Source organism: Gopherus evgoodei, chromosome 18, assembly GCF_007399415.2.
Source record: "Gopherus evgoodei ecotype Sinaloan lineage chromosome 18, rGopEvg1_v1.p, whole genome shotgun sequence".
Classification (NCBI taxonomy): Eukaryota; Metazoa; Chordata; order Testudines; family Testudinidae; genus Gopherus; species Gopherus evgoodei.
The window spans coordinates 10052165-10076550 of NC_044339.1; the positions used below are offsets into that span (position 1 = coordinate 10052165).

The 24386-nt window shown below is 41.7% G+C and overlaps 2 protein-coding genes across 2 annotated transcripts; both read right to left on the minus strand.

The window, feature by feature from the left end:
• Positions 1-229: 229 nt before the first annotated feature.
• On the minus strand, positions 230-12248 carry LOC115637058 (arylacetamide deacetylase-like 4). Its single transcript, XM_030537895.1, has 4 exons — positions 12072-12248; positions 8984-9200; positions 6225-6288; positions 230-1004 (listed from the first exon to the last, which is right to left on the minus strand). Exons 1-4 carry the CDS (start codon positions 12246-12248, stop codon positions 230-232), a joined length of 1233 nt encoding a protein of 410 aa, XP_030393755.1.
• A 4458-nt stretch (positions 12249-16706) lies between these two features.
• Positions 16707-23116, minus strand: LOC115637027 (arylacetamide deacetylase-like 4). The gene is made up of 4 exons (XM_030537840.1): positions 22934-23116; positions 19518-19737; positions 17867-17930; positions 16707-17487 (listed from the first exon to the last, which is right to left on the minus strand). Exons 1-4 carry the CDS (start codon positions 23114-23116, stop codon positions 16707-16709), a joined length of 1248 nt encoding a protein of 415 aa, XP_030393700.1.
• Positions 23117-24386: the final 1270 nt, after the last annotated feature.

Consider the following 24386-nt stretch of genomic DNA (forward strand, 5'->3'; position numbering starts at 1 on the left):
GAACAAAAGACAAATGTACAATACCCTGTATTCTTATAGAATGTGAACCCAATAAGCCTTAAAAGTAGGCCTGTTTATTTTGCCCCTTCCCCCCAAACTAAAACACAGAAGAGAGCAGAATCAAAACCACAAACCCCTAATCCTGTCATAGTAATTCTTTTATCCAGACTTCCGGAAACTTGGTATAAATATAGACTTTAAAATATATACAAACATTTAAAAACAGTTTTCATAAGCTTTTTAAAAAGTTTACAATGTTATCCATTGCTTTTTTACCAGAGTGAAATGATAGAATCCCAAAATCAAATAAGCTTATCACTCCATGGAAGCCATCTTTAACGTGGTACCAAGTCACAGGGATGCCACTGTCTTCTAAGCGTTTCTTGTAGAGCAGTCCATCATCCCGAAGCACATCGTATTCACAGGTTAAAATATAAGACAGGGGGAGTTGGCTGACAATGGAATCTTCAGCCAGAAGAGGTGAAAAAGTTGTCTCTAAAGCTGGTTTAGCCACCTCATAGACTTCATCTGAGTATGAAGTGGGCAAATGTGGTTTGTAGCTTCTGATCTTAAACTCCTCAGGGATATTGTCTGGATTTACCCATCTCCCATACTTCAGTTTCATGTCCAAAGGAACATGGGACCCCTCCATGACATTTTCCAATACTGAGACGTCCTTCTCCAGATACTTCAGACAACAGCTGATAACGTGCTCTCGGTACAGGAGGGGCACTGCACAGTTTTGCTGATATGAAGGCAAATAAAAATCTATTGCCTGAAGGCCTGGATAGATCAAAATCTGAGCAAGTGGCTTTGGAAAATTTGATCTGCTCACTAATGCTTGGCAAACAGCAGCAGCAAGATTGCCTCCAACGCTGTCCCCACTAATGATAACACAGGCAGAATCCACCCCATAGTCTTCTGCAGTCTTCATAAAGTGTATGCTAGCAGTGAGACAGTCCCTAAATTGAGATGGATACTTGTGCTCAGGAGCCAAACGATACCTACAACATTGGAGACATTTGATTATTGGAGAGGCAGCAGAGACTGGGGGTTGGGAGGACAGTTCTATTCCTAGGCCTGTCACTCACCTTGCAACAAGCTTCTTCATCTAACCGTGGCCATGGCTACACTAGAGAGTTGCAGCGCTGGTGAGGGGGTTACAGCGCTGCAACTTAGGATGTGGCCACACTTGCAAAGCACGGCCAGCGCTGCAACTCCCTGGTTGCAGCGCTGGCTGTACACCCGGTCGAGCCTCGGGCGTAGCGATTCCAGCTCTGGTGATCCAGCGCTGGTCAGCAAGTGTGGACCCCACCAGCGCTTTTATTGACCTCCGGGGTATAAGGAGGTATCCCAGAATTCCTGTCTACAACAAACCGGAAGAAAGGGGGAGCTCGGAGTTCAGCCAAACTGCTTATTTAAAAAACAAACACAGCTCCTGTTTGCTGAGCGAGCGGAGGCAGGCAGGGGAATTACTGTGGAATGTTCACAGCTGTTTGCTTGAAGAGAGAAACAGCACGCTCACATGGCAGAGGGGGAGGGGGAAGTCCGTGTTGAGCAGATGCTTATCCGGTCTGACGGCTATTTAGGAGTACATAATTTGCATTTAGTGAATGAGAGAGGGGTGGGGGAAGGGGGTCAGAACTTTTAAAATGATTGAAGGTAGGCACTGTGTGTCTTCCAGTCCTTAGAACTTGCAAGGCAGGGAGCTGAGAACAGTTTCAGCTCCAAAAATCCATTCTCTCTGTCTCCTCCACGCTCCCTGTCACATTCCACCCCACCCCCCTCTTTTGAAAAGCACGTTGCAGCCACTTGAATGCTGGGATAGCTGCCCACAATGCACCACTCCCAACAGCGCTGCAGATGCTGCAAATGTGGCCACACTGCAGCGCTGGTAGCTGTCAGTGTGGCCACACTCCAGCGCTGGCCCTACACAGCTGTACGAACACAGCTGCAACTACCTGCGCTGCAGAACTCTAAGTGTAGCCATGGCCTGTGTCTCTGTTTCCCTCACGCCCTTTGACTGCCCTGTCTGTTCAGAGTGCCGGTTGAAATTTTTCAGACAAAACTTTTTTTCACCTAAAATGCAGATTGTTTGTCCAAAACATTCTGCAAATATGTACTGAATTTGCAAATTGTTTCAGGTGGCGAAAATAATCAAAATGTTTTTGTTTCAATGTTTTTTTTTTAAAAAAGTTTTGATTTTTCAATTCAAAATTATTTTTGTTTTAATTTTAAGAGAATTTTATTTTAAAAGAGATGGGGAGTTTTAAAATAAAAAAACCCTAAACTTTTGGTTTCGGGTCAACATTTTGTTCAAATTGAAATGACATTTTTAAGGAGTTGTTTTTTTCTTTGAGAATTCACCAGAAAATTTTTGTTTTGGGTGAAACCAAAACAATTTTTTAAATCATTTAGTTCAGCTACTGGACAGAAAAATCAGTTAGTCATATAGCTATCTATTTATATTGGAGGCTCTGAAAAGCTGGGACTGCTCCTCACTGTGGGTTCTACTATTTCTACCACAATGCAGTGCAGATCTCAGGTAGGTTCTCTGGGCACAACTGTAATCTACATACATCATAATAATTTAAAAATTTTCTTTCAACATTCTTCATTCTTTGTGGTGGGATTTTCTCATAGAAAGAGCATCCTTTTTAGATGCCCCTAATATTCTGTTTGTTTTTTAATTTGATACTTGCGACCTGTGAGCAAGGAAAGACCATAATTGGGAGAAGAGATTCAACACCAACTATTTTCTATTTATAGTCAATTTTTTTTTCTGCTCTTCCATCCCTCTACCCAGGGCCGGCTCCAGCTTTTTTGGGGAAAAAAGTGGGGAAAAAAAAATCAAAGGTAAAGCTGATCGGAGGCACTTCGGTGGGAGCTCAATCGTGCCATTCCTTCTCTTCCTCTTCAGCGGCAGCTGTAAGAGGAAGAGAGGGACTGAGGGACCTGCCGCCGAAGATCCAGATGTGCTGCCCCTTTCCATTGGCCGCCCCAAGCACCTATTGACTTCACTGGCGCCTGGAGCCAACCCTGCCTCTACTATTCCTCTCCCAGGGTGCACACTCTGGAAAAGTTTTAATATCCCGACCTGGAAGGAGTTGGGGAAACTTCATAGCGAGTTTAATGTAGAGTGTAGCTTTGTTCTTCACTCTAAGCGGTATGAAAGTGCTCTTCAGAATGGCTATTGTCGTCTAAAAAGTACTCTGGCTTCATCATGCTTTTGCATTTTTCTTCACTGAGCTGTACACAGTTATTATTAAGTGTGCTATTTAGTAATAACAATTACTGCTATTATGCCAAAAGATAAATAAGTCTTCTGTGGGCAGGAAGCATTTCCTTTATATAAGTTGCAATCTTATTGCAACTGTTCAAATTTCAACAGGGAGTCTTCCCTCAGGAATGAGCTCCACTTAATAGCAGAAAACAATCAGAACTAAAACATGATCAGCTCTCTTTATGAGACACAGACTGCTTCATTAACTGTGAATGTAGTAAATATTTTAAAATATATGGGGCCAAGATGTTAAAGAGGTCTTAATCTGCCTCTTGATAAACATTAATTTGGAGCCTGTGATTAAGTTATGAGTGGCATGAAAGAAGGTCACCAATGTGGGAGTGAAGGAGACAGGGAATGGAGGAGACAGGAAGTATTTATAAAAGGTGGAGCATAGCCAGGAAGAGGCATACAGGAGGCGACAAGTAGATATGTTCCCTAACATTAGTCTGGGGTACTGAAAATGCCAAGTATCTACCTCCCAACATGAGGGACATATGAGGAGAAAGAGGTAGACACTTCTCTTAACTCTGCTGCAATAGATTGGACAAGGAGAGATTTTTGACAGAAAAGGCAAATGAAGAATAAATAGTTCACTCATAATAAAATGGGGTGAGTCGTTCCTAAACAAGAAACAATTATGTTAACAGTTATGATACAAGAGAAAGAGGCATTTCAGAGGGGCATGCACCTTTTGTATATTGTAAATAGGAAAATGATGCATGCTATGTCTTAATTTAATGGTATACGTAATATAAGAACATATCCCAAACAAAGTAACCCTGAGGAAGAGTCTCCTATTGCAATGTCTGCTTTCCACAGGCTTGAAGCACATGCCCTCGCAAAAAAGAGTAGAGGACATTAGATGTGTGTTCAAACACCCTCTTGTTCATTCTGCAGCATAACCTTGTGTGACCTTCTCAATAATATTTGCATGCCATGTGTAAACTATTTCTTGGGTCTGCAAAAACCATAGTAAATATTGGATTAAATGCAAAGGAAAAAAATCTGTTTTCATGGCAGGAACCATGTCTCGGTTGTGGGGTAGCAGGATGACTAGTTTGTGACACAGGGCAGGCCCGGCATCATCGCAGCATGGAGGAAAATAGGGTACAGTGCAGAATGTAAATCTGGGCCTTTTGATGAGCTGTTTTCATGCTGAACAAGCAGTTGTCCAATAAAGACATATTCCTGAAAGTTCAACGTGCCAATTCTAAACTCTCTGGCACAATTTCAGAGTAACTACATTTGTATCCCACTTCCATGGTCCTCTCCATGACTGCCCATTCAGGTCTCTAGTTGTCATCTGTCCCTAGGCAAGGACCTGTGTCCCACTCCCTTCTGACCAGGAGTCTGACAAGGCTCCACAGCCCCCTGACATACACCGTGATCTCCCCAGCAAGCCAGTCTACCTGATGGCCAGCCCCGTGTGGCTTTTTCTCCAACGTCTATGACCAGTGTATACCAGCAATTATGAGTTACCACACAGCTCTTTCTCAGCAGAGAACATTTATTCGTAAGGTAAAAGCATCACAAAGAAAACCTATAATAAACCATAAACAGATTTAGACACAAAATGTACCCAAAATCATCCATTGGTTTTACAGGGCTGTGGTAGGCCAATATGGCTGGGGGCCCTATTAAGACCAAAGATCCTGTCCATTTGCTGAATCAAGAGAAAGACCCTGTATCCATTCAAGCTTAGCTTTTTATACCAAAAGCTCTTTTTTTGTCTCTTGGTCTCTGGAAAATCCAGTTTCAACCAGAACTTTCAAACCAACCCAGAGGGTGGTACCTCTTTGGAGTTGTTTACCATCTCAGCGACTTACCACAAGCACCCCTGTGACAGACTGATAATTTCCTGCAATATCCTGAATATACTTTATTGAATTACGTTAGACCTTGTTGAATTAGGTTTATTGTCTTTGGGATCCATCAAATTAAAAATGCAATTGAGTGTGTGATATTGTGGAAATGTATGTATATAACTTCTCTAGGAGACTGACCAATGCAATCCCTGGAAGATATTAAGAACTTCAAAGGGCTTTTTCGAACAATGCATGTGAAGTGGGTTTTCTAGAAAGTAGCAGGGGGAATTCAAATGATCCACTTCAAAACCACCCTTTGGAAGTACGGAGGAAAACCCATTGTTTACTAATTATCTGCTCCTTGAAACTCCAGATCAAAGACCCTGACCTGCATAAAGGGTGGAGTAAAATATGGTAAGTGAGCTAGTTCTGAGCAGATCCTGTTATGAAGTTAAGAGACCAGGAGTACTTGTGGCACCTTAGAGACTAACAAATTTATTTGAGCACAAGCTTTCGTGGGCTAAAACCCACTTCATCGGATGCATCCAGTAGAAAGGACTGTTCCTGCTGGAGTCTATGTTAGAACTGGGTTGATGTCTAGTACGCTTGTTAGTATGTATGTAGGTTTTTATTGTTTTTAGTAGGTTTTCTCTGTAGTGCATTTGCCAATAAAATAGACTTGCATAAAAAGAGCTGTGATATATCTGTAATGATGGGCAGTCGCTCTGTGAGTCATCTCGGAAGAGAAAGCAAGCAGGTGTGCTTGGGCAGCCAGTCTGTACTGGGAATGCCACAGTGAAGGCAAGGAGCTGGGTAGCCTAGAAATAACCCGGTCAGAAGGGAGCAAGAGGCAGATCTCCATTCACAAAAGGCAATGGCTGGGGAGGTGGAAGCCTGAGAATGGGTGCTCTCGCTGGACCATTGAGCGGAAATCCGGGTGCAGCTGACCTGATGTATGAAAACCCGCAATGTTCTTAGTTCCTGGAAGAGCTGTGGTAACCCTCCCACAGGAAGTAGAACACAATAATACAAAAACATTGAATACAACGGTCGCCAAAGATACTGCACAAGGTTGCAATATTTGTCGTACCCACTCCTTGTACAAAATCTCCATTTGTACTGAATTAACTCACCCAACAGACACCACCACTGATTCGCTTTCTCTGGCAATATAGCGACACACTCTGTCATAGGAATCTGAAAACAAATGTTTCCAATGGCACTGAATTAGTGTCTTAAATTCAGATGAGTCCCAGCTGAACATTTGTTTCTTGATCCAGACCCGGATCCAAAATTTTCCATCCCAAATAGTGTGGGGTGAATCCGTAGTTTTGGTTTGGGCCTATTTCTAATTGTCTTGGGTTTGTTTGTTTTTGCCAGTTAAATAGTTGTATTTGTTAGCTCATGAACTGCATTTTCACTTGTTTGCGGCACTGTTAAAGTGCAACGCTTTTCACCTTTCTCTTCACATGCATATTTCTAAGAAGCTCAGGTACGGTATTTTCAGACTACTGCTGCAACCAAATAACACATACCACCCATTCCTGATTTAACAGTAGGCGCAGGTTGATACGCTAGAGAAGATTTCTACACGTTTTCTACTGTTCAGCTCCACCAGCAGTGGAAGCCTTAATCCAGAAGGGCCATCAACATTTAACACCATATTATGTTACTCTGCTCTGAGGCGGTCCAATCAGTACTGATGTATATTCTGTAACACAGCTAATGGGCTTGTGCTAAATCTGCCTTGTATTTATCTGACCTTTCTAGTGTTCCGTGAAGGCAGTGGGGTTGAAAGGGAGAAACTGAGGGCAGAATTTTGTCTCTTGATCCTTTCTACAGCAATAAATGGATAGTGATGGCTAAATTTTCTTGAAAAGGACCCTAAACTTGCACTCCTGATATTAAACCTGCAATTGAAAGTGTGAGCCAAACTGGAGACTGGCTTGAAGACCCGTCAAAAATCTGTTTGAGATGGGCAAAATTTTCAGACATAATTTATTTGCCAAAAATGCAGTTTTGTTTGACCTGAAACTATTTACTAATATGACAGAAATTCGCCAAATAGTTTTGGCCAAAAAATGTTGAGGGGGAAGGCTAGGTTTACAACTTGACAGACAGCCGTGCTGCTGCCCATCTTATAACCTTTAGCTCAGTGGTTAGGGCACTCATCTGGATGTGGGAGATGAAGGTTCGAATCACTCCTCTGGAGCAACAATCTGAAACTAGGTCTCTATCTTCTCAGCTGACTGACCTAACCACTAGACTATGGGCTGTTCTAGGGTGGGGCACTCTATCTCTTCTGTTGCAGCTGTTCCAGTTTATATATATATAATTATTCATTGGCACAAGGACTTTAACTTGAGTGTTCCCCTGCTACATCCCTCTTAACTCCAGGCTATAGTGTCATTCTTGCTCTTAAACAGTCACTGGGCCAGAGAGCAAGTATTTTATACAAAGTGGAACAGCTATGCCAGGAGAGATGGAAATAGACCCCTATAGCCTGGGGGTCGAGGCCCTTATTTAAGAGAAGAAAGATGTAACTTCAAATCCCTGTTCTAGGGTAAGGATCTGAGCCTGAGACCGCCACGTCTCAAGTGAGTGTCCTAACCATTGGGCTGAAAATTATAAAGTGGATGGCAACAGATCAGAACGCACCACCACCATTTTTTCCCTGCTCAGTTTGATCCAAACTGATGGCTTTAATTAATTAATTAATGTGCGGAACCAAAAAAATCAATTATTCGTCCAGCTCTACCCTGAGTATTTTCAGTTTTCTAGAAAACAAGAAAGATACCTGTGTTAGCCCTCCAAGCAATTTGTGACAATCCACTTCCTAGAGAATCATAGAATATCAGGGTTGGACGGGACCTCAGGAGGTAGCTAGTCCAACCCTCTGCTCAAAGCAGGACCAACCCCAACTAAATCATCCCAGCCAGGGCTTTGTCAAGCCTGACTTTAAAAACCTCTAAGAAAGGAGATTCCACCACCTCCCTAGGTGCTTCACCATCCTCCTAGTGAAAAAGTTTTTCCTAATATCCAACCTAAACCTCCCCCACTGCAACTTGAGACCATTACTCCTTGTTCTGTCATCTGATACCACTGAGAACAATCTAGATCCATCCTCTTTGGAACCACCTTTCAGGTAGTTGAAAGTAGCTATGTAATCCCCTCTCAGTCTTCTCTTCTGCAGACTAAACAATCCCATTTCCCTCAGCCTCTCCTCATAAGTCATGTGCTCCAGCCTCCTAGTCATTTTTGCTGCCCTCCGCTGGACACTTTCCAAATTTTCCACATCTTTCTTGGAGTGTGGGGCCCAAAACTGGACACCGTACTCCAGATGAGGCCTCACCAATGCCGAACAGAGGGGAATGATCACGTCCCTTGATCTGCTGGCAATACCCCTATTTATACAGCCCAATTTTCTTTCTTTGTTTCTTCCAATCTTTGTAGAAAAGCTTTGGGTGGCCTATGACAGGCAATCTTTTCTACCTAGTGTGAACTCTCCATCCACCCCCAAAAAACAAAACCCTCCATGTGACATTTTAACATCACTTGGACACCCAAAATACAGGCACCAATAAACATTACAGACCTCAATTCTCCTCTTGGAGTTCAATGGAGTTGCACAAATTTATATAAAAACAGGGCATTAGGCCATCAGGCTTCAGAAGGTTGGATTTGAAAGCTGTTTTTACCAACAGCAACCATTGTATATTAATTTCGATAGTAATATGGAAGCCACAACTCCATTTGGATACAATAAGAACTGGTCCAAAACTTCTCCTGAAATGGGAAACAGACCTGGAATCTTTTCAGAGGTTCTAAACAGTTCAGATGAGTTATTTATTTTAAATACTGTTAGTGTTTGTTTCCCCCTTTAATGACTTACTAATGCTTCCAAACATCCAGCCTCCTCCATGCAAGTAGATGACCCCTCTCCTTAGGCCATCAGAAGGCGCTCTAGGCTGGTAAACTCTCACAGGTACGTCCTCAAACTGCAGATCCTTGATGAAGAGTTTGGGATCCTCCTGCAGTTTTTTTCCATCTTGTGTGTAGCGGATAAAGTCAATCTCAGAGCAGAAACCCAGGCGCTCCAAAATCTTACCCTGTTTGGAACAAGGAAGGCCAGAAATTAGTTGAAGATGGCCCTGATCTGGCAACTGTGCAGGCAGTGCACAGGGCTTAATGGGTTTTTTTGGTTTTTTTTGCTATGGGCAAATAAATATGTGGCTATTTACTGTAGTGTTTTGAGCTCATAAAAGAGGGTTTCAAGTAAATGTAGTGATGATCATCAGAACTGGGCAAATAACTGATTTTTTGACCATTCTGAAAAACCAGGGGATGGAGGACTGGTGCAGGTTGAACCAATTTTGAAAAACTAAAAATAAAGATTTTGGCACACTGAAAAAAATCCATTACAGGTCAAAAGAAACTTGTTGTTTGACTGAAACATTTTATTGGTGGTATTTTTAAAGGGTTCGATTCATAAAATGGCTGGAGGAGGAGGCAAGTGCTGGTGCTTTTCTTGTAACTTTTAGTCCAGTGATCAGGGCACCTACCTGTATTCAGTTCCTCCCGCCATTTACCGTGGAGAAGGGATTTGAATCTGCATTCCCTGCAGGGCACAAAAGTACCCTAGCTACCGGGCTATGGGGCAGTCTGGTGTGGGTCTCTCTGTCTCCATTGATGAAGCTGCTGAACTATGTATAAATTATTAAACAGTCATTGGAACAGAGACTTGAATTTGGGTCTCCCATACCACGGATGAATGCATGTCTAACCACCTCTATAGAGACAGCCTCTCTTTCCCTCGCCCAATGGCTATTCACTGTCATTCACAGCAGCACTCCACAGGCATTCATAATGTGGGAGACCCAAGTTCAAATCTCTTCTCCACATCAGACAGCAAGAGGAACTGGGCTACAAGGAGGACACCATCACCTGCTGCTGGTTGTGTGAATGGCAGCTAAATCTGGGGGAAATTGGCCAAAATGTGAATTTGTGTCAAATTTGGTAATACTTTTGGTTTACTCAAAACTGCCATTTTTTTTGGTGAATATGCTGTTTGTGTGAAAATTTTCCCCCAGCTCTGATGGTAAAAGTTACCATGTTGATAGGCCTGGAGATGGAAGTCCTCTGTTTTTCCTCAGAATAAATGCCTCATTGGTAGTTGCTGTGCAAGTTACCCCTACATCTCCCAGTTTTTATGCCTCAAAATAGAGGGTGCTTTAGCCCTCCTGGCCTATTAAGTCCTTTGTCAAGAATGCCAACAGAAGTTCCAGTCCATGCCAATAGTGGTCATTGGTCCTGTAGGAAGTGAACTAAGATCATCAACTCCTTCAACATAGATGACCAAATAGCCTTCAGATTATTGTGAATTGTGGTTGCCACAACAGTTAATTTGAACAGTTGACCTGGAGGTAAAAGGCTTTGCATTCCATCACCAATCCCCATGAGTCATCTAATCCCCATTGTTAAAAAGTTGTGCTATAAAACTAGCCGTCAGAAAGAGAAATTTGGTAATGCAGTTGTGCATCAGATACAGGAAACTGATTATTGTTTCTGTAACCAAGAAATAAAATAATCATCTCCTCATTACACAAGCCCTAGAATTGTGTGAAGTGTTCAAATTGGATCTCAAAAGTTGTCAAAATTAGACTTTGTCCATTCACAGCCATTTGCTAGGTCATTGGACTTTTAGACCAGTGTTTCTCAAACTTGGGACGCTGCCTCTGTAGGGAAAGCCCGTGGCAGGCCAGGCTGGTGTGTTTACCTGCCCTGTCCCCAGGTTCGGCCAATCGTGGCTCCCACTGGCCACAGTTCACTGTTCCGGGCCAATGGGAGCTGCTGGAAACGGTACTGGCCACCGCTTCCAGCAACTCCCATTGGCCCGGAGCAGCAAACCGCGGCCAGTGGGAGCCGCGATCAGCTGGACCTGCAGACGCAGCAGGTAAACAAACCAGCTCGGCCCGCCAGGGACTTTTCCTACACAAGTGACGTCCTAAGTTTGGGAAACACTGTTTTAAACAATAAGAAAATTAATAGCTGTAGGTGAGCCGGGGAGGGGGGAAGTTTACACCTTTCCACTAACAGAACAATCAAAACACACCAACTTACTGCAAACATTTGAGGCTGCTATTAGCTTGTGAGTTTCATTCCCATACATAGTTCTGAACATATGCAAATCTGCACGAACATGCAAGGGCACATCTTGTGAATTGTGGGCTCACAACAATCCAACTAAGCTATGGAAAAGGCAACATCTTTTTGAACATGAAGGCATGCTAGCCCACACAAACCAGTTTAAAAAAAAAAGTTAAACCATTTCAGTTTTGCGAACAATTTTTATTTGAGTTATGTTTCACGGAAATATTTCACACAGTGAGATTTATATATTTGGTGGAAAGCCAGGTGTTGCTTCTTAACAGTATGCATTGCATGAATCTCCTTGCAGATCCCAGAGAATTTGTGAATGCTCTACCGTAAGTATTTCTGCAAGGATGGAGCAGCAAGGAAAGGAAACCTCTGTGTCAGGCCAGCTTCTGGTCTGCAGGTGTTTTTTGCAGCCTTGAGGACAGTAGCTGCTGTTGCCCTAAGATACCCTTTCCCTAAAGGGCAGGGGTAGCAGATGATGTACATAGCAGCAGATTTCCAGCTCCCTCAGTCACAGACTTGGTCTCAGCTGGTCCCTGGACAGTGGAATTCAGGGTTGAATTCTCTGCCACACTAACTTAGTCATCAAATTCTGCTGGCAGGAGCATATCTGCACCCTCAGGAGAAGAATGGAATTTGCTCCATAACTCAAAGTCAGCCTTTCATCTCATCTTAAATACTTGTCCCGTCTCTCCTAGTTTCTGTCTCAGCAGAGTGCACCACATCTCAACATTTACTTTTAAAACTTTCCCCCTGCTTCCCCTCCAACCCTCCCATGTCAATCAAAAACTCAAATGAAAATGCAGTTCCAAACGTCAACTCACCAGCACACATGAAAAAATCAGCAGGCAGTGAAGGATGCGAAGCTTTCCAGGTTGCTCAACTCCAGGAGGGATTTCGGAGTAGGAGAGCTCATAATAAATTGCCCATGCTGCCACCAGAATAAAAGAAACAATCAATATTTCTGCTGCAATTGTGAACAAGGAGTAAGCAAGCTCCATGTCTCTTGACTGGGGGTGATGTAGTCAGAGAACTGACTTTGACTTGATGTTCCTTCCAGTTTCTGAAGTGTCTTGGTTATATAATTAAGTTATTACATCCACAAACGAATGTGGGTTGTAGTCCCAAGCTGAAACAACAATGGAGAATGTTTTTGTAGCACTCAACATTTCATCACAGCACTGTTGGCACTGTGAAGGATTTCGTAACAATTTACGCAAGTGTTGCAGATAAATACTAGTTAGAGGATCACACTGAACTTTGTGCAAAGATGGGATTGTATGTGCCTGCCCTGAAGCTGGCTGGATTCATGTGTTTAACAAGGCTTTCTCATGCACAGCAGTATAAAATTCTGCTAGCAGCTCTTCTGGCAAGTGTGCCCATCCTGGCAGCCACACAAATGATGTGCAGATTTGGTCATGGAGAGGCAGAGCCAGCCAAAGTACGGTAGCTCAACCTAAACTGTACATATACAAAGTTAACAATGCTACAGGTAGTCAGCAGGACAGTTCTGTATCTACAGTGTGTTTCTCCCAAGGGACATGGGACTTATGAGTTTAATTTTTGATGTGGCTGGTAATTTTAGACCTTAGGCATCCCACTGTTTTCAGAGGGTAAAGGAGGGGGAGGAAGTGACAATGTCTTGAATCTTTTAGAAATTTGATTTAGACAAGTACCCAGAAGTTCAGATGATTTTCTCTGTATATTTGGTGGTATTCATCTGGGCTAATCCACAGCCTCATTCCTTCACCTCACAACAGGCACCAGAAGGGCCAGCCTACAATACAGCAGGAATTTAAGATACCTATTTTAGCAACAAAGGGAGCAAACTGTTTAGTTCTTCAATAGTGGTTCTGCATTTAGACTGTGGGATGAACTCCAGACTATGTTAAATGGGCCAGATTGCCAGCTAGTGTAAATTGGTATCTCTTCATTGAATTCAAATGGAGCTACATCAATTTGTACCAAATTGGTTTAGCCCTTGGTGTTTGGAAGCAATTCTGACAGCAGGGAACAATTCTTAGTTCATGTCTTGTCACCCTTCCCAACTTCGTTCCAATTCGAGGTTCTGCCAGCATTTGTAAGTAACTGTGTGCACTTCTCCTTCTAGCAGTACGTTGGTTCCACCTTTTACCAAAATCCTCATCAGCCTTTGTAACACCTCCCACTTGGCATCCCTTAGTTCTCAGCTCTTTGAATCGCAGCATATACAGAATGCTACCTAGTGCCTCCTGACATGCACAGAAAAGTTCACCCACATCAGTCCCACTTTCAAGCAACTTCCATGGCTCCTTCCTGTAAGGACCCAATTTAATTTTTTTCTTTTAATTCCCAAAGCTCTCTATGGTCTTGCTATGGCCTGTCTTGTGGCTTTGGTCATGCTCTCTGCCTCTTTTACACTCCCTATTTTTTCCTAATGTTCTCCTTCCTGTACCTCTACCTGTACCACTGTAGGCACAGGAGCCATCATTTCTGCAGCTCCTGACATCTTGACCAGCCTTCCTGCATTTCTTTGCCTCAATAACTCTCCATCTCATTTGGAAACTCAGCTGAAACAATATAGTTTCCTTCTTAGCAACATTTCTTTGTTTCCCCCGGGCTCTGATATTATTTAGCTCTGTAACTGCACCGTTTATGGAAACTCTGAAGTATTTTGGGACACACAGTCTATAAAATACCATGGAGTTCATTTCTGCCTTCATCTGCAAAAATAATAATTATGATTACCCACCTTGGCTGAACTGCTTTGAGATTAAAACTATGGATATAATTATAGACATGCCATTGACCTGAATATTTTAGAATCTGATCAAATCAAAACAGACAACAAAAGACAATGGCCAACATCTCCTTTGAGGGAGACAGTGGGGAATATTAATGTTTAGAAGAGGGATTTCTGAAAGACATGGGTTTGAAAGAAAGAGAAAAGAGGGTGATTCATAGGTGAGGAAAAGGGCATTATTCCAGCAGCAAGAGGATGGGACAGCATGATGGAAGGGGAAAAGTCTGTTATGGGAGAAGCAGGAAGGTGTCAGGTTTGCAAAAGAACAATGGGAACAGGGATACGGAAAATCAGAGCAGAGATGGGGGGAGGGGAGAGATGACAATGGAGCTAGGTCTGAGAACAGTGAGCCTGATTCTTGACCTTTCAACTAAGCTCTATTCAGTGTAGGACCTGGGAAGACCGAAAATAGCTTTTCGCCATATTTATGCCCCTTATTGCTGGCCAGGAGCCGGTTCAACCATTGACACAAGTTAGAATAGCCTCTAGACTGCTGTGACTTGCATGGGCAGGCAATGTCCCTGCAAGGAATGTTATACCATTCAAGCATCATTGGCACACCGAAGCATTATGATCAATGGGGGGTAGAAAGACACCTATGACTTAAAAAAAACCAAACCCTAGTTTCCTGTATATCCCAATATTCTGAGGCTAAGTATTATGGTAAGCAATTGCTTAGTTCATTAGTAGCCAAGAAGGTTGCAAAAATACTCAGCGGGCTGCCTATAAAGGGATGTTCTTTATCTCTTTGTATCTGCTCAGATAGTGCAAAGAAAGAGACACTGATCTGTGTGATGGTGTCCTTTTAACAGCAGGTGTGGAAAGTTGCCATCAAAAGGTTCTGGAAGGTTGCCTGAATGAGGCAGCTGGGTGTCACAAGGCTTGACACAAGGCTGTTGGGAGGAACATTTTCAATTGGGATCGATGGGAGGGTCAATTTGAAATGGGTCCATTTGACCTGAGGTTGGTAAAAGGGCAGTTTTGGTCAGTAGCTGGAATAGGGCAGTGGAGAGCGATGTTGGGCAAAGGTGAAAGCCAGGAAGAAATTGAAGTCAAGTGGTTATTATCTAATATCCATCAATGTAGAGTATCTCCACTGAATTCAAGAGTAACGAAGACTCGACTGACTGGCCCAGTGTAGTCACCCTCCATCTTGAGGATGAATGAGACAGAATAACGGGGGAAGGTAAGGATGGCAAAGTGTGAGAAAGGGAAGGGCAAAAGATGAAACTAGACAGGAACAGAATGTAGAAAAGGATCCTGTGAAATCCATCTGGGAGGGGCAAGTGAACTCCTAGTTATCCCCTCTCATTACAATGATGCTCTGAGGAGGCTTTGGCCCATCTGTTGTGTTGCTTTAGAAACAAAACCACATGGAAAAAGCTATTCTCTCAGATGTTTTTTTAGTTCTGGGACAGAATTGGGAGAGTGGGAAATAAAAGGCAGGGATACTCTCTGAAGCTCTTCCCAAAAACTAAGATCTAATCTGTTCTGTACAGATTCTTATACTGCCCTCATTACATAGGATCTGTGCACTGTCCAGCTGTGTGTTAAGCAGTCATGAGTCACTCCGCATACATGGGTCAGATCAGAAGTGACTGCAGGGCTCTGGGAGCTAGGGTGAAAGGGTGACAGATGTGGGTTTTGTTCTTGTCCATCCTCCTGGTTGAGGGAAAGGGCCCAGGCAGGGACACATGCATCCTGGAGATGAACACACAGCTGCACTGACAGTGTGGATGGGCAGACTTTGACTTCCTCAACCATAGGATGCTATTCCAGGAAGAAGGTGTTCTGGGAAGAGATGGAGTCCACTTGACCAAGAAGGGGGAAGAGCATCTTCACATACTAACTTGCCAACCTAGCAAGGAGGGTTTTAAACCAGGTTCTAAGGAGGCAAAAGCCTGCAGTATAAAACAGGCAACCTTAACAGAAGCTTATGTGGGGGGAGGGAGGGAACAGGAATTACACTAGGGTCATAGGAGCAACAAGAGGGACATCTGTGGGGGATTCTGCTCTACATCTTAGATGTCTATACACAATTGCAAAAGTATGTTGAATAAACAGAAAGAACTTGAAGTATTAGTACATAAGCTAAATTATGACTTTATTGGCATCACAGAGACTTGGTGGGATAAGTTTCATGACTAGAATATTGGTTTAGAGGGGTATAGCTTGTTCAGGAAAGACAGGCAGGGTAAAAAGGGAAGTGGTGTTGCATTATACATCAAGAGACTCTTCCATCCTTGTGTTTCCCCAAAAATCCTTCATGTTGATGAGGAGCAAGAGACAACAATGCCTCTCTTTTCCCCTTTCCTTGCAGGTCCCTTCACTTTCTGGAGGGGCTGGAAAGTTGTCCCCGTTGCTTCTCTCAGGACCCTGACCTGTTGTACAAAGATCTATGAATTGTTGGAGGTAAGCTCGGGCGGAATGAATATTTCTGTTTTCCCCCCTTGTCTTAGGCATGTTTTTATTTTCAGGGGTGATACTGGCTTTACTGTGTGCTGTTATAATTTCTATCTGAGGGTCACAATTATGCAGGTGGAAACTGGAAAGTGTAAAATACTCCATAATTTAAAAAATGCAAACCTAAACAAAAAGTGCTTAATTTATTTGCATAAAGTATTTTGCGCTTGCTGTTGGAAGTACAGAACCTGCAGCGTTTAAAAAAGAATATTTTTCACAATTTTTTAATAAAGTTCACAGTATTATCCAGTATCTTTTTTGCAGATGGAAATGAAAAAATTCCGTAACCAAATAAGGTTAATACTCCATGGAAACCATCTTCATTATGGTACCAGGTGACTCGAACACCATTGTCCTCTAATCGTTTCTTGTACAACAGTCCATCATCCCTAAGCACATCAAATTCACAGGTCAAAATATAAGACTCAGGAAGCTGACTAACAATAGTATCTTCAGCTAAAAGTGGGGAAAACATTACCTCTAACATTTGTTTAACCACTTCATGAACGTCATGCTTATATGTATATGAAGGCGGTTTCTGTGGTTTATAGCCTCTGATCTTAAATTCCTCAGGTATATTGTCTGCACTTATCCATTTCTTATACTTCAGTTTCATATCCTCAGGAACGTGGGAACCCTTCAGGACATCTTCCACTACTGATGTGTCCTTACTGAGATAACGTAAACAAAGGTAGACAACGCGATCCCGGAACAAGATGGGGACTGCGCGGTTCTGCTGATATGAAGGCAAATAAAAGTCCAGCCCCTGGAGGCCTGGATAGATCAAAACCTGAGCACGTATTTTTGGGAGGTCTGTCCTGCTCACCAGTATTTGGCAAATAGCAGTAGCGAAATTAGCTCCACAACTGTCCCCACAAAGGATGATGCGGGCAGGATCCACCTGATAATCTTCCACATTCCTCATAAAGTGTATGGTGGCATTGAGACAGTCCCAGTACTGGCTTGGATACAGATATTCAGGAGCCAACCGATAACTAAATATCAAAGAAATGATGATTTTTAAAGAAGCCATTACAAAAATTTTGTTTCCATATTTTATGTTTAATTGGAGTGGCATCTTCTCTTAAAAAAACCATTCTAAATTTGCACAATTATAAAACCTATGCATTTTAATTAGTTCAATAAAAATGTCCAACATTTTAAATAATTTAATTTGAATTACGCTAGCACAATTTGCCTAAAAATACATGCCTAAAATGAACAAAACCCTCAAACCAGAAATATAGGGCACAAGCTAAAATAGTAAGGACTGTCACATTTTCAGATCTCCGCATGTATCGCAGAAGCATTCCAATTGTAAACTGTCACATTGGAAAAAAATCTATAAAAAAACACTGGGTTGAGCTCACTTACCCAACAGACACAACCACTGAATCAGTTTTTCTGGCAATGTAACGACACACTCTTTCAAAGGCATCTGAAAACAAAAATTTTCAAGAGTGACATATTTGAATTCTAATACGTGTGAATGGAAGGCAACCAAAGGGAAAACTGAAAACTCGGTACATGAACCAAATATCAGCAGACCTGAGAGACCAATCTGTGCGACAGCCTCATGTACAATCATGAGTTCTGAAAGAAGGCTATAAAAGTCGCCAACCCCAAATAAGGAAGTGGCAAGGAAGAAGAAGCTATTTGAGTTCTCATATATTCCATATTCTTTAGAAATAAGACTGAAACTCGTGAAGAATTATGTAAAATCTAAGTACCAAATCCTGCTGCGTACTCTTTTGTGCCAAATTCTTGCCCAGTGTAACTTTGTTGATCACAGAATCATAGGGTTAGAAGGGACCACAACGATCATCTTGTCTAACCCCCTGCCAAGATGCAGGATTTGTTGTGTCTAACCCATTCAAGAAAGGTGGCTATCTAGCCTCCTTTTGAAAACCTCCAGTGAAAAAGCTGTCACAACCTCTGATGGCAGTCTGTTCCATTGTCTTACTCTTCTCACAGTTGGGAAATTTTGATGTCATAATAGTTCATCGCCCTTGGAATACATTAGACATTTATTATGTACACCCTTTGATAAGGTGTGGCGCACACATGCTGTCGAAACCACTGCAATCCTGAGTCCTGTGAGTACATTTCTCCACACAATAAAACCTTTCCATCAGTCAATGAATCAGGACTGAATTCAATATACAATATTCAATATACCTCAAGAAGGGCCAAATCCCTATCACCTTACTCTTGCATGTATTCCCACAGGGCCAAATTAATCACCAAAGTATCTTTAGTGGTCTGGTGACTCTTGCTCCCATTTACAGATTCTAGAGGTGTATTCTACAGTCAATAGGTGCCTAGAAGATGTGTAAATATAAAAGGAAATAAGTACAGAACTATGGAAATGTATTTCTCTTGGTCTATAACAAATGGACCAAAATGTTAATTCATGCTTTAAGGTGGCTCATCTTAATTAATTAGCCTCTGACAGTTGGTATGGCTACTTCCACCTTTTCATGTTGTGTGTGTGTGTGTGTGTAATATATATATATATATAAAATCTTCTTACTATATGTTTCATTGTATGCATCTGATGAAGTGGGCTGTAGCCCACAAAAGCTTATACTCAAATACATTTGTTAGTCTTTAAGATGCCACAAGTACTCCTGTTCTTTATTCACAACAGTTGACAAGAAGTGAATAGGCTACTTCTGCCTTAATTTAATTGGTTTGTTAGCACTGACCCCCAACTTGGTAAGGCAACTCCCATCTTTTCATGTGCTGTGTATTTCTACCTGCCTACTATATTTTTCCATGCATCTGATGAAGTGGGTTTTAGCCCACAAAAGCTTATGCCCAGATAAATTTGTTAGTCTCTAAGGTGCCACAAGAACTCCTCGTTGTTTTTGCTTTTGTTTGTTTGTTGGATGGACCAAAAAAATTTAAAAACTTATTTTAGATCTGGCTTCAAGCCAGACACAAACCTCTTCTGAGATTCCAAAAATGTGTGGTGTATTTTTTTTTAACTATCAATCATCAATTGAAACTTGATATTTCTTACTAATGCTTCCCAGGGTGCCAGCGCCTCCATGAAAGTAAAGGACACCCCTCCTTTGGCCAACAGATGGTGCTTTTGCCTGGTAAACCCTCACTGGCACCTCAGCAAACTTCAGGTCTCTGATGAGGAGTTTTGAATCTCTCCATTTTGGTGGTATTCCATCCAGCAGAAACCGGAGTAAGCTTATGTCACTGCAGATACCCAGCTTCTCCAAAATCCTTCCCTATTAAAACGAAAAAGATCCAAAATTGATTACTGCAAAGAAGCCCAAATCTTTCAAATTACACAAAATGCGTAGACTGTAGCTTGCGGCAATGGGTTGAATTTAGTGCAGAGTATGGTCACAAACCAAGAAATGGTCAAACTGTTTTTAAGTAAATTGAGCGGTGCTGAAAGTGGCCAAGTTGGCACTACTGGAGACCTAAATCATCTCTGTCCACAGACAAAAAGCAACGGGGGCATGGTGCAGTGTGGAGTTCCCTACACAGCCCTATTCCAAACAGAAAAGGGTCGTCTTTTGTTGTTGTTCGTGGTTGTGATCATTCATTTTTAGGGAGCCAAATAATAAAAAAAACAGCTGATCTTAAAAATATAGGGAGACAAGGAAAAATAATTTCTGATTTGGAAACGGGCTAGGCAAGGAGGCATCTAAGGATATGTTTCCACAGCAAAAGCTATGCATGGGCTAACTTATTCAAGCTAGCTTGAATCCAGCTAGCACGAGTCACTATAGCAATGAGGACAGTGCAGTATAAACTTCAACTTAGATAGTACAAACCTGGCACATACCGTAGGTACATACTCAGCTCGCTAGTTCACTCTGAAGTCTGTACTGTGCTGCCTTCACTGCTGCTACTCACCTTAGCTAGATTCAAGCTAGCCTGGGGACCCCTGCCCCCTCATGGCCTTCACTGTGTAGACATGTGGATATAAGGGAGGAGAAGATGGCATAGAATTAGGAAGCCAGGCTACTGTTTGGAGGCAAGAAACGGGGCTCTAAAGAATATTTGGGAACCAGTGGGCTCTGTGAGGTAGTCAGGAAAACAGACAGGAGTTCTTCTCCTCAGCCCTGAAGTACAGCTATGATCCTCAGCAGCCAGTCCCAGCTGCTGTGTCCTAGACGAACAGATTCCCTCAGTTCTATCAGCCCAAGATTGCTCTCTGACCAGCATCCTCAGAACGAGCAACTGGTTCTGCAGCAGAGCTGCAAGTCTTTGACCTTTCTGACAACATGGCCATCAACCTTCCCAGCTCCTTCCATCACCTTTTGCTGCAAACAGAAGCTACAACAGGATCTGAAAGGCTAGGAAGAGAGGAATAGTTGCATCCCAAGTTATCAAAGACCAGAAAATTGTAAATGGCACCACAGAGACAGCTAACCCCTGTAACACTGGAAAGAGGAAGTAGGGGAATGTATTTGAGCAGTTCTGTTGGCTTTTCATGAGATAGCTCAATAAAATTATCCTAATACATTTCAAACCTAGCTGATGTCTGAGAATATATCTCTGTGGTCTGTGGGAAGTTTGGCAGCTGGCTGTTTAGATTCAGGAACCCAAGGAAAAGAGGATAAAAATGTAAAATCAAATGCTTCCTCTACAAAAGAAAGAAAATACTGTGTTAAAAATTGCAAAGAAAATTGCAAAGAAAATGAGGTGTCATTATGCCAGATTTGGAGACTATGTGCAGTCATTAAAGTGTGAAACGTGAGGAGTTTAGTCCTGCTTTAAGTATAAATCTCAGGGCAGCTTTAACTTGTCCTTCAAAATATGTAATAGGCCGACTGGACATGCGGAGGTGATCTCCATGTCATAAATTGCACAAGCATGTGATAGATAAATTTACCGTGTACCTGTCAGATTTATTACATGGATATGACCATATCACCTATCCACTAATCCATCTGACCAGGACTTAATATCACATTCCAAAATCTTCAGTATGTTCAAATACCTGCCGTGCTTTTAAAGCAACCTGTCAAATATTTCCTCCTTTTCCTCCCAAGAGTGAAATTTTCCTTTAAAAACAAAGCCCCCAAACCAACCAAACAAAAAAAGCTTTATGTTGCTCAATGCCCAGAGTGGCAAACATTTAACCCTGGGTCCAGGACAGCTTTTTCTTTACATAAAAATGAATAACTTTTAAGATATAATGTCTATGAGCTATAAAGTTCAATGTCAAAAGAGCTTTATGTCATTTGTTAGAAGCAAGGGGACGCATTGGTCACTCCTCGCCCTGGAAGGCTCACATTTCAAGACTGACTTTTTTGGTCTAGAAAAATTATTTTTGGTTATTTTTGAAGATGTTTTATGGTTTAGTTTTAATTTTAATTTTTCTCTTCCTCAGATCCATGCACAATCATAGTAACTAAGGCACATAGCTTTACAAGTGGAAGATTACAATCAATAATCCCAATACAATGTCTTAAATTCCCTAAAATTATCCTAGGATTTTTTTATGGATGCTGTGTAATATATAAAGAACACATGTAGGTGTGGCAGGTTTGGTATGGTATAAAAGTTTTATTTATACTCATCTGTCATTATCTGCATAACTCCATTCTTCTCTTTGCCATTTGTGATTAAGCAACCGTCCCAAACTCAGAGTAATATAACTTGTAGCACATCTTTTTGTATTCCATCTGTGTGTGTGCATACATAATACATACAATATAAAAAACATGGGTATAGTATATACATAGTACAAGCTGTATTAGTCTGATCTGTAGCTAAAGAGTACATCTATTACTTTCTGGGGTTGTTGCTTCAGATAGGTTTCACTGCAGTAAAATGTCTCTGAATTGTCAATGTCTGTGAATCTGTCTCAGTGAACGTATAAATGTAGGTGTGTGCATTTAACTAGAGCTGGATGGGATTTTTTCAGTGAGATTTTCCTGTCAAAAAGTCAACTGACCAAAACCAAAAAGTGTTTGTGGGAAAGGGTCAGTTCTGAGGCATTTCTCAAATCGAAAATAGTTGAAGAAAATGTTTAAAAATTATCAGAACCAAAAACTTTGGTTTCCCACTTTGAAATGACTTCATTTTTTCTCTGACATATTTGACAAGGAAATGGGATATGGAAGAGGATGTATTGGAATTCTGTCGGGTTTGCTATTATGTGGGTATCTATCTATGGACACCTTCAATATGTATAACATAGTTTTTTTTAAACATTTTGTGTGAAGCAGTGTTTTAAAAATTATGAAGTGTCTAGAGTTTGAGAGAGGCACTGAAAAAAAATCAAAAGAAATTCTAAAATCAGCCTCTAGTCTTTACCTTTAAGAATTATGATAATTTAATCTGGTATAATTCATATTCCAGATTTTTCTAGACTAAGAAAATTTTTTTTACAGATCTTCTAACTCCCATCCCATTAGTCAAAGATAAAAGTTGAATCCCCTCTTTGAAGCCAAGTCAACTTACCAGAACAGCAGCTATAACTAAAAGCGAGTGATAAAACCGAAGCTTTAGCGGCTGGTCAATTCCAGGAGGCAGCTCTGATTTGAAGAGATCATAACAAATGGCCCAAATGAACAACACCAGTAGCAAAAAGGGAGAAATCCAGATCACTCCTATTAATGTCAAAGGAGCACAAACCAACCCCATTTCTCTTGAATGAGGATGATGTACTCAGAGAAATGATTCTGATTTGATTCTCCCAGGACTTGTTTCTGAAGTGTACTTACAGGAGACTAAGCAATACAGGGCACCCTCTGAGAGATAGCACAAAATACATAATCAGATCGATTGCAATCTTAATAATTCTCTCCACCCTCCTCCCATGAATCATGATGATGGCTCCACCCACACACAGAAGAAATTAGAATCTGACAGTCAAACTCCGGCAACATGAACATTCAAAATGGGCCTAAAACTCTATTTATTCTGAATCTGGTTTCATTATGACTCAGTTCTGGATGGACTTCTTGGTGGGACTGCAGAATTAACCCTTGGACATTCCAAAAGCCCAACATTTGAGTTGGCAATAGTGGTAGACACTTCTCTAGAGAAGAATCAATTCCATGATTGTTTTCATACACTTTGTTTCATAGTCTCATTTGTCAGTAAATATGAGTAAAGTACACAGGTGTGTAGTCAGATTTTATATACATATAAGAGCACAGCTACTCAGTGTGTTGTTTGTCATGTGCCTCTATAAGATCTACCCATGGTATATTGTTACACCTATATCTCAGCACTTAGCTAATATAAAGTTTTTGTATATAGATATTCGCCTTTATGCTGGAATAGATGGTGCTGTAAAATACGGGCTTTACTGTGAAAACTGTACACAGCTGGACCTGAAGTCTCTCTGATTTTCGTATTCCTCAGGAGACTCCCCGGCAGGGCTCCTGCACTTCAGAAAAATCTTTAGTCAGACAGTTGTGCCATACATATTGCAGAAGAAAGCAGGGCACAAAGATGTTCCTATTTTACCAATTCCTCTGAAAAATTAGCAAATATTCGACTTAAGGTCCAGGTTTTCCAGAACAGAAAGTTCAGAATGTGAGAATTTCGTCTCGCAAATTTCTACTGGGAACTTCACATGAATTGGATTTTTAGTCATCAGACTTGTCCATCTTCCTTTTAGGGCAGGATGTGCTGAATTTGTGTTCTTCTTTCCACTGTGCATATGCACAGCCCAACCCACCGTCAGTGTATTCCACCTTTCACCTGTTTTCCTCAGCAATACAGCAGAGTGATCTAGCCTTTAACAATCCCATTAACTATAAGCTACTTGTCTTCACTTTCATGGCCCTTCATAGCCTATTCCCACCCAACCTACATCATCTCTCGTCCACTCGACCGATGAACCAGCAATGCCAGCATCTTATTGTCCACTTGTTAAATTTTCAAATAAGTGCCTTCATGCTTT

Excerpts from the sequence above, each read along its gene's own strand:
- LOC115637058 (XM_030537895.1), bottom strand. The coding sequence starts at position 12,248 with ATGGAGCTTGCTTACTCCTTGTTCACAATTGCAGCAGAAATATTGATT. Across the intron at positions 9,201-12,071 it reads TGATTTTTTCATGTGTGCTG|GGTAAGATTTTGGAGCGCCT; the intron begins GTGAGTTGACGT and ends TGTTCCAAACAG. Across the intron at positions 1,005-6,224 it reads TCAGTGGTGGTGTCTGTTGG|GTATCGTTTGGCTCCTGAGC; the intron begins GTGAGTTAATTC and ends CCAATGTTGTAG.
- LOC115637027 (XM_030537840.1), bottom strand. The coding sequence starts at position 23,116 with ATGGGGTTGGTTTGTGCTCCTTTGACATTAATAGGAGTGATCTGGATT. Across the intron at positions 19,738-22,933 it reads TAGTTATAGCTGCTGTTCTG|GGAAGGATTTTGGAGAAGCT; the intron begins GTAAGTTGACTT and ends TCGTTTTAATAG. Across the intron at positions 17,488-17,866 it reads TCAGTGGTTGTGTCTGTTGG|TTATCGGTTGGCTCCTGAAT; the intron begins GTAAGTGAGCTC and ends TTTGATATTTAG.